The 10422-nt window shown below is 40.1% G+C and overlaps 1 protein-coding gene across 1 annotated transcript in view; it reads right to left on the bottom strand.

The window, feature by feature from the left end:
• Nucleotides 1–8915: 8915 nt before the first annotated feature.
• Nucleotides 8916–10422, bottom strand: part of WDR3 (WD repeat domain 3) — a gene marked incomplete at its 5' end in the record, with an annotated part of 1037507 nt that continues 1036000 nt past the window's right edge. The window contains 1 exon segment of the mRNA XM_044071482.1: nucleotides 8916–9333. Within this exon segment, the coding sequence (XP_043927417.1) occupies nucleotides 9058–9333 (276 nt within the window).

Raw genomic sequence — 10422 nt, 5'->3', positions numbered from 1 at the left:
TCTGTCCAAATAATAACGCAACTGCCTGTGAACATCTAAAGTGTGCAAAATCTTTCCCCTTTATTTTGGGGATTTGCATAAAAGTAGGCAAATGAATAGTTTGGTTTCACTAGAAACCACCTTAGGCATAAAGGAAGGATTAATGATACCCTATCCTTATGGAAAATCAAGAAAGGCTCAACCGCCATAAGGGCCTAGAGGTAATGGCCAATAAAAAGCAGTCTTCCATGATAAATATTTCAACTCAGCAGTAGCTGCAGGCTCAAAAGGTTGTAGAGTGAGTTTTCTTATATTCTCTAAGAAATTGCTTGAACAAAGGATGAGAAAACAATGGGGGTCACAATCATAGTGATTGCTGCAGCATGAACCTTAATAGAAGAGAAAGACAAACCTTTGTCCAGTAACTCAGTAAGATATTGAAGAGCCACACTCAAATTAGGCCCAGAAACATCAAAATCTTTGCTGGCCTTGTACTAGGCCTTCTAGCTTCCAAAATAACATTCAAAACTTGCTGAGGAAGTGGAGGCCCACTATGGTTCAAAACAGAATATGAGTGAAGCTTGACATTGAGCAAATGGCTGTGTGACAACAGGTGTGGAATCAGGCAAAGGCCATGGAGGCTTCCAGACTTCTTAGTAATGGGTACCAGTGCTGTCGAGGCCAATCTGGAGCTATTAAAATCATCCCTTGGACCTTCAGAAGTACCTTTGGGAGGAGAGGCAGAGGTGGAAAGCAATTGAAAGAAAGAGCAAGCTGATGGTTTAGTGTAACAGATCTATGTCTGGAGTTCCCCATGACACTGTCAATTTCTGAAATACATGAGGATCCAATTTCCACTGGGTCCATAATTCAACACGGCAGAAACCTTGCCTGAAGATTGAGCTGTAAACTGAGAGCAGTCTCCCACAAAATCATTGCTTGCCTGCATAAAGGATAAGAATTGACAGACAATCAACACCTGTCCTGGAAGAAGTTGATATGTAGATGTTGTAGTCTGACATTTTGTATCCACTTTTCATGTAGATGATTCCTTCTGAATGCAAGGTATTATTTGAATGACAGTGTCCAGATCCTGCAGTGCTGTGTCCATACATTTTTGAGATACCATTGTAGCATCCTCATATGCAGTTTGGCATTGGGAAGCACCTGAACCCTAAGGCTTGAAGGACTGTCCTTGCAGTCAGCGATGAGATAGTTGATGGAAGTAAAGGGATAGACTCCATCTGGGATGCTGTATTCAGCTATCACATATTCAGGATAGATCTGTATTCCTGCAGATACTTTCTGCAACTGAGTCTGATAGGAACATCCAATGATCAACTTGGGAATGTCCAAGGCGAGAATAAACTTCTGGCATAACAGTCTGCATAGACTTAGCCTTGTCTTCCATTTTCTTTAAAACTGTCTCAACAGGAGGACCGAGCATCTAAAATCCTTGTTTAACATGTTCAGACAAATTCTGATCCCTCAGCCAGGCGTGCCTGTACAGCATCAAAACCACATTGCAAAGAATGCTTACCCACCTGTTCAGAAACATGCACTAAATCTTGCAACTCTTTACAATCAATACCTACTGCCAGAGCATCAACCTTAGACTTCAATTGTGAAAGGAGATAGTTTTGGTATTTCAACATGTGAAACTGGCAATTCAGAGCCCTCATAGCAAGAGTGGAAGAAGTATAGACTTTCTTTCCCATCTATCCAAGGCCCTAGCCTCCTTGTCTGCAGGAACGGATTTTAACAACAGAAGCCTTAACACCTTTAGGCCCCTGGCTAACAGTTTCTGGGTCTGCCCTAGGACTCTTAAAGAGGCACCCTGTAATACCTATCCGCTTAACAGGAGCAGGAGGCAAAGAATCAGGATTAAGAGAAGCCTCTGTAAACATCTTCCACACCTTCCCACCTCATGGAATGAGAGTTTTGAAAAGAAAAGAAGGAGTAGAATCATCCACATCAGAATCAGAATAAGGAGAGACTCTGAAACATCTGAAGCCTGCTCAAAACCCCCAGCTCAGGCTCGAACCCCTAATCAAAGTAATCAAATCTTCTGCCATTTTTTTAGGCACGGTAACACCAACTCCTGACTTGCCTCCTGAGAGGCCACATCTTGCACAATAAGGTGGCATTTTATAATTGCACCGTTGCACAATCCAACCTCCTTATAGTGTGTTTATTAAATCTAGCACAGCCAACAACGCCGGAATACACAAAGTATGATAATCTCTATGCGTATCTGTTTCCCACAGAAATGCAATTATTGACTTTTTCTGACATCCGTAAATGACTGAGGCTTGAACTCGGTCTGAAACTTCTAAATAGAAAAATCTCAGAACGTCAACCTCTGCATCGGACCAGTCAAATGCGCCTGACCGACGCCAGCCTTATACTTTTGATATTCGGGGCCGGACGAGGGACTACCCAAGTGTAAGGACTGCAGCAATGTGAGATGAAGAACATCTCCCTGTGTGAAATTTGTTTTCCACACTTAAGGCAGTAACTTACCTTAAGTGACATTAATTAGAAATGACTCCCATTATAAGAAAATATTCCCCAGTTGGGAACTTAGCTTTGTAGAATCTCTCAACCCAGGCCTGATCAAGACACTAATGATGCAACTGACAGTATTCTGAATCCGACTAATATGGCAACAAATAAATGAATATGGCATTGGCCAGCATCTCCTTTATACAACTGATGTTGTGGTATGGAGGGTGTATGTCAGCTGTGGGAAGTGGAAATGATTTGGTATTTGGGCCAACTATGGGCTCCTACAGGCAGGAATTACCACATCTCAATACTGCATCACTGACTACAATGTTCATTTTATCCATGCTAACGACATAGTCAGATGCTATGAAAACAGAAAAGATGTTCACAAAGACCTACTACAAAGAGGAAGAGTATGCTCGAGTTGCCTGTGCATTATAAAATCACATGGGTTCTACCTTATTAGGTTGAACCCAAACAACGTTAATGTCTAAAGAATGAATTTACAAGACTGAATTTAACAAAAACCAAACAATGCCAGTGCAACTTCTCAAATCTACTTTACACAAAAGTAACAAGACCCTTTGCACTACCACTGTGAAGGATTGTGTCCTCACTTAAACATTCTAATGCAAGTTGCTGCACTTGCAAAACCTCAAAAAAGGTGAAGTGTTTTACCCCCTTGTCCCCTGCCCGCCATTTTACAGACACACACACACACAATAAATGTTATTTAATTTGTGCAGCAACTTTGAGCCTTACAATTTTTGTGATTTGGGCTATCTGGTTTCACCCTGATCAAACAAAAGGCATCACAGAATGTACTTTCAATTTAAACAGAAGAATACACAGACTAATGGGGTAACAGTCATGCCAAGGCTAGCAATTACACTTCTGGAAGTCAAACAGAACATTTTATAGTCAATACAAGGAAAACAACTTCAACTATAAGTTAGTTTAATACTCGTTTACCTGAAAAATATACATTTTCAGAGCTTTGCAGCCATAGTTTCTCAAACCAAAAGGACACTCGTATTATCATGACACAGCAGCAATTTTCAAACAACAATTTTCAAATACGCCACTTTTTTGTTTCCTGCAGCTGACAATCAGCAAATCCAGGTGCCTCTCCTTGATTGCTGGGTCTATCTGCTATTCCAGGTCTCCCCTGGACTTGCTCCAAGAAGAGCTGGGGCCTGCAATGAGACTGAGGTATCCTGGGTTTACATCATGCAGCCTGCTGGGAGTGATTGTCTACATGTCCTAACTCCACCCTTCACTGTCCACACCTCTATGTCCATGATGGATGTGCAAAGGGATATGTGTTGGCATTTTGTTCCACTTCCTAAGCAACTCAGCCAATGTCCCTTTGCCTAATTCCCAGATAATCCACATAGGACAAAACTTCCTCTGGGTTTCCTTGGCCTGAGCCAGGATTGACTGCAAGGTGCTTCCAAGTGCATGGCTCTATTTGAGGACAGGCATGCCCACCTTTCCCTACCAGTGCCTCTGCCTCAGATACCAGTGCTGCTAACTGACTTGGTTCACCTGGGCTGCTGTCAAGGCTTTCTCCCTCTAATCCATGGCACTGGCTTGTTTTCTAGTGTTGTTCAATATGCTCACTTTTAATGGCCTTTTTACACATTTTGACCTCTATTAATTCCTTGACCGTCTGCAAAAAGCAGTAACACTGTGGTCTTGTGCAAGATAGCAACTACTACTTACTTTCATCTGAAATGAATTTTTTACCATTGTGGCAGGAGAACAACAGCTTGAAGAATACACTGAGGTTCTAATACACAAAGATTTTCACAGTGTATACACAAAGGAAAATAACTTTGTTATGTGGTTTTGCAAGGTGTACTACACATTTATTTTTTGAATATCAAATGCAAGTCTAGTGGCACAACAGGGAATACAACAGTGATCAGTCTTTCAAAAATAGAACAGTAAAGTCCATATGTATACTTTTTGACACTTAGGCTGGGCTGCAATGCATACAATCACACTTGTATTTACTAGCAAGTTTCATTCTGTCCTTACAGTTTGTTAAAATCATCCTTCTGCTGTGGTAAAAGCAACACTACCAAAGGAGATGAGGGAAGCAAGAAACTATGGCAAGAAAAGCTCAACCTTCCCCCATCCTCACGACTAGTATGCTTTTGAGGTTTCTCTCATAATCCAGTTTGTACATCCTCTGATGTTCTGCTCAGTTGCCTAGCTTGTTATACACAAGCATTCAACAAGGAAATACGGTTCTGCAAGTGTATTTCACAGCTGAAGTGAGGAGGTTAACGGGGTACATTAACTGGCCAAAGGACCTTTTTCTGGCATGACCTGGGCATAATAACAAACTAAAAAGCTTTTTACTACAATAAATTTTTGGTTGCGCTCTTGCAGGTTATAATAAAAAGTGAAACAGTATGGTAAAATACAAAGCATTACAGTAATTGCACAAAATTAATCAATTCGGCTAACAAAAGTTGAAGAACAAAACAATATCTATAAATATGGCAGATGTACAAAAGCAGCCATTCATGCTTAAATAAAATTTTCTTTTTCAGCTTTATAAAATACTAACTAAAATGGACTAGAAAACTGTACATTGGTTTATATGATGGAATAATTACCACAGCCTGAAATATAAGAAATACTTTGCCGAAGAGATTATTTAAACACATTAAGAGTATGTGAAAGGAACATAGCAGTTAGGTTGTTTGTTCCCTTTATTATTAATTTTTGGTAATGCAGGCACAGGAGGGTTAGTGAAGAAGAGTAAGGGGAGTCTGCAGGAGTATTGTGTTTAGGAAGTATAGGACTGAGGCTATAAATTATTTCCAGTGGAAAATTCAGCACAAGCAAGGCGAAACACATGTTAGCTCTCTACTAAAGGAGTAAAATATGATGACACAATGGGCCATAAAGGGTGCAGTATAGTAACTGGAAAGAGAAGAGCGTATATTGGTCTAAACACGGTGTGTGAGTTACCAAATACCTAATGGTAGCACTAATGCAGAGTGAGAGAAGGAGGGGAAAGACTAAAATACTTGAGGTGTGGAATGTCAGTGATGCAGTAAGATAAAGGAAAACAGATATATTGTAGCTATGATGTATTGAAAACGTTAACCAAGAAATTATGAAAGATGATATTAAAAATGGATTCATGGCCAAGCAACTATGCCATGGTTGTCGAAGCATTGGTACTGGAGAGATATTTTGATGCAATTTTCAGTGATTCCTTAAAAACCTTTAGAGCTGAAAAAGATCTAATGTTTTGAGGTATTTTGCTCTAGTACTATGGCCCTAATTTGTAAGAAGGTTTTTCAGTAGTGACTATGGTGAAGGGTGGCCTAATGAGGAGATCAGAGTCAGTATTTCTGAAGGAATATGATATGCCCCTGCTGTGGAGAAAATCATTAAGTGGGGATGGAGATTAAGCATGTTAGTCAGTACACTGTCCCCATGTACTCCACTTTATTTCTGTGTGTGAATATAATGAAGACAATTTCAGCTGGTAACCCATGTGTATACAAACCTCATCTGCCCCAGATGTGCTTCAATGTGTTGCTATGTCCATTCTAAAATTGGTTGGTAATACTCTAACATATCGTGCAGGTGTATCTCAGATTCATGACCTATGTGTACCTTTGAGCCATATCTGCATGCTTTACTGTACAATCTTTGAAGATCTGTCCCCTTTTAGTGTCCAACCACATAGGTAGTGGCAGTGATATAGCCCCCCCCCCCCGGTTGAAGGCTGCTGAGGGTTGAAAAGGCTGCCTGATAAACATCAGTCCTATAGCTGTCACCCAGTGCAACACACATGCTTAAACTAAATAACTGCTCCAACAGAAACTCAGTACGCTAAGATCCAGCATGCAGAAAAGTACTTACAGACATTTATATGCAGGCCAACCAGCATTTACCACCAGAAGCATCATAAAAGGCAATAATGGGTCAACAGAAACTGTTTACAGAATATTCATTAGGGTTCAAAAATTTTTGGAAGCATTTTCTGTCTCCCTCACAGGTGATTATCTGTTGCTATTGGTGTCTCTCCTTGATCTACTGGTCTGCTCAACATTCCCTCTCTTCACCGGACATGGGCCAACAAACAGGCCCTGTAAGGAAATCAAAACATCCCGAGGCAGCATCACACTGCTGCTGACGGAGTGATTTTACCTATAGCCATCCTTACCACATGCCCAGTAACACCACACAGGTGGAGAATGCAATAGTCATCATTGTTGGCCTGGCCTTCATTTCTGCAAGGGACTGCTTACCTTCACACAACACCGCGTTGTGAGTTTCCCCAGTCTCTGCCAGAGAAATCAAACAGCATGTGGCCCTCCCTCCTCCCCCTCTTATGCCATCAAAAGCCAGTGCCAGTATTTAAACTCAGATTACCTGGGCTGTAGTCACAGTTTTATAACTCCACACCACTGGTGTAGGCACCAGGGTTTAAAATCTGTCATTTTGATTCAAATGGTCACCTATTTATCGTACAAAGCTGGAATCCTGTGTGTTTTAGTTTCCACGCCTTCTCTCATCAGAGTCTGCAGTCCCTTCCACCTGCTCAAATGCTTAATACTTACTTTTTCAGTCTCTGTGAAGTGAGCAGAGTTGAGTAAAGGAGAGAAAATGGATCTTGGGATACTTGTAATTGAGAAGATAAACCACTTCAAGTTAGTGCACTCAACATGTAATTGAAGCCAGCATGACACTAGAGAACGCAGGCAGATGAAATGAGATTTGGAACAAGACGATGATCCTCATTTCAATTAAAAGGATCTCTGCTAAGATCTCTCATAGAACATTCATTCAGATATGGAAACATAAAGAAACATTACACTAATGGAGAAGGAGGAGGAACAAAGAACATTAACCAAAATGCTGAAAAAAAATGTCTTGGCTGGAATTATGAATACAGCCCTGAAACGGTGTGGCATGAAAAAGAAGAATAAAAGTGATTTAATTCATATGTTTAAGATACTTGATAAAAGGAAGTGAAGAATGGAGAATAGATCCTGATATGGGGGAATGAAGATACATAACAATGTTGGAGGGTAAGAAATCTGGAATTAAATTGAGATGCTAGTATTTGTTACATAGGTGGAAGTGTACTATCAACCTGAGATGGTGGCCTGCATGTTACCAACTACATTTAAGCATTGCTGGGGCAGGCAAAAGAACAGGTGAAGGTACAATGCAAAGGCAAAGGGATGCTGTTTAGGTAGCTTATTGCATACACAGATGTACCTTATGGGCAGTCATTTGCACCCATCGGCTCAGTATGGGTTTCATATACTTTACAAAAAACACTGGTACGTTGCAGCATAACTATGCAACCAAACTGATAATGTCTCACAGGTACAAACACTTCTTTCTTAAGCTACTGGGTGACAGTAATACTGCTTAACTAGCCAGCATGTTTTCTATATCCTGTTCTCTCAGCACAACAGTCATTAGCAGTTGTCACCTATGGCCATTCAGTGATGCACCAATGCCGAGCTACAGTATTCATTATCCACATTTATACTCATTACCTCAATTCCAGGTTCTGTAGCCTAGCAATGTTTTTGTTTTGCTTTTAAGTACAAACAACATTGCTTTCTTTCACTAGTGTTAAATGATAACAGGTTGAAATGCCTTTACCTAAAATGAAATGAATTTGCTTGCCTCACATAAGTCAGACAAGGAGCAGGCAAGTGAGATAACATAGAAAGACTTAAATATAAATGAAACAGGCAAAATCATGTGTCATGATTCCTATAACAACTGGAAGTGCTTTCTTCATTGTTCTCGTCAATGCTGCAAGCCTCATGAGTACATTCCACTCTGGAAAGCAGAACAAAGCTCTATTAAAACAGGTGACCTTTCAGATTCCACTGAGAACAATACTGGCATATATGATTAATTGTTCAATGTTCATATCCTTGAACTGAAGTCACAGAATAATTTTAATTTTTTTACAGTACCTTCTTACATAAACACAGCCCTTGATATTCAGAGCTGTACTTGAGCGAAAAAATTCTCTAGGTGTCTAGAATCCATGGGAAAGTAAATGGTGCAGAATGTAGTGACAGAAGTTATAAGTATAATTTGTGTAACCAGGAAGTCAGTGGGAATGCAGAGCTTACAGATGTGCTTTGTTGACTATTATTGTTTGGAAGACTAGCATTCCTACTACTAACGTCTGTAAAAGGCAGTCTGGCACACCAGTTAAAAACACAGACCTTAAACTGCACAAACCAGCTTCCTATTCATATTTCCACTAGAACTACCTACTCAGCTCTGTAAACCTCAAAACAACCTTCCTTAACATTTTATATATCCCTTAAAATTACCTGTATTAACTGGGATCGTAGAAAGCGCATGATGTGGAGAGTAAAAGAGGATAAATAACATTAAAAAAATAAACAATCGTATACTATAAAGAACAGGTTTAATAAAAAGATCTATCAAAATCAGATTTACATGTGGGCAAATGCAGTCTCTTAATCTTAAATTAGGAACATTTTCTGTGATACATACCAGAAATATCTCATTCTAAACAAATGTACAGAGAACTCATCGCGTTATATGTACAAAGGTACACAAAACAGAGCATTTGCAGCAGAGTTTTTGAATTTTACATCTTCTGTATACTAATTTGAATGTACAGGAGCAATGATTTGTTGCACATTCATAATTAGGAAAAAGCAAGTATTGCTCTTTCTTTTTCTTTTTCTTTTTTTTCTTCTCTTCAAACAAATTTGTTGCATCAGCAAAAAATGTCACATCTTCCTTTGCTTCTATCTCTCGCCTAAGGAACTGAAGGCCGGCAAGGTTGAAACCTAGTTGGTCCTGAAAAATGAGAAAAAAATGACATTAGAATGTACGTGCATTATAGTCTACGAAATTACATAAAATTAAATTTAAGACTCTTAATAGCCTGTGATTCCATGGCTAAAATAAAGAAGTTATGTACTCACCATAACGTTCCATCTGAGTAGGTAACTTCATTTGTCAGCAACCTGTGGGTTACGGATCTCCGATACGGATAAGAGCTGGCAGCATACCAAGCTAAAGAGCCGAGCTTCAAGCTCCACCCCCTTACCCATACTACCCTGCAACCTCCTTCCAATCCTCAGATCGCGTTTGCAACCTGCACAAAACAACAAAACAAACTAACAACCTGAGAAACCTGACTCAGAGACAAAACAAAACTCGAGCATCCAAACCTCGAGTTCAGCTAAATAACCATTCAGGTTAGGGGGAAGGAGGGAGGGCCTGTTGCTGACAAATGAAGTTACCTACTCAGATGGAACGTTATGGTGAGTACATAACTTCTTTATCTGAAGTAGTTAACTTCATTTGATCAGCAACCTGTGGGACAGAGTCCCCAGCTACCCGAAATCTTGGGAGGCCCTCAAGGAAGAATATTCCGGAGCATTGCAGAGCCAAAAGCAGCCCTTCCTCCAGGCACCAAATCTAGCTTATAATGAGAAATAAAGGTGTGAGAGGACGCCCAGGTAGCAGCTGAACAAATGTCATCCAGGGAAACTCTAGACCAGAATGCAGCAGACGTTGCCATTTAACGTGTAGAATGAGCATGAACCCCCATTGGTTCTGGCAAGCCAGATTCTCTATAAGCTAAGAGGATACAACTCGAAATCCACCTGGCAAGAGTCACTTTAGAAACCGGTTTCCCTAGAAAAGATTTTGCAAAGGAGATGAAAAGTTGGTCAGATCTACAAAAGACAGCTGTCCTGTGTAAATAAAAACTTAACTGTCTGTGAACATCCAGTAAATGAAGTTTATACTCCCCTTTGTTCTGGTAAGTGGAGAAAAAAACAGCAAATTAATGGATTGATTAATGTTCATCTTGGAAGCAACTTTGGGAAGAAAAGAGGGATTAGTCCTGAGAGATACCCTGTCCTTGTGAAATACAAG

Source organism: Protopterus annectens, chromosome 5.part0 (assembly GCF_019279795.1).
Source record: "Protopterus annectens isolate FY-2018-M chromosome 5.part0, PAN1.0, whole genome shotgun sequence".
NCBI lineage: Eukaryota > Metazoa > Chordata > Ceratodontiformes > Protopteridae > Protopterus > Protopterus annectens.
This window is presented reverse-complemented; position numbering and strand designations above follow the sequence as displayed.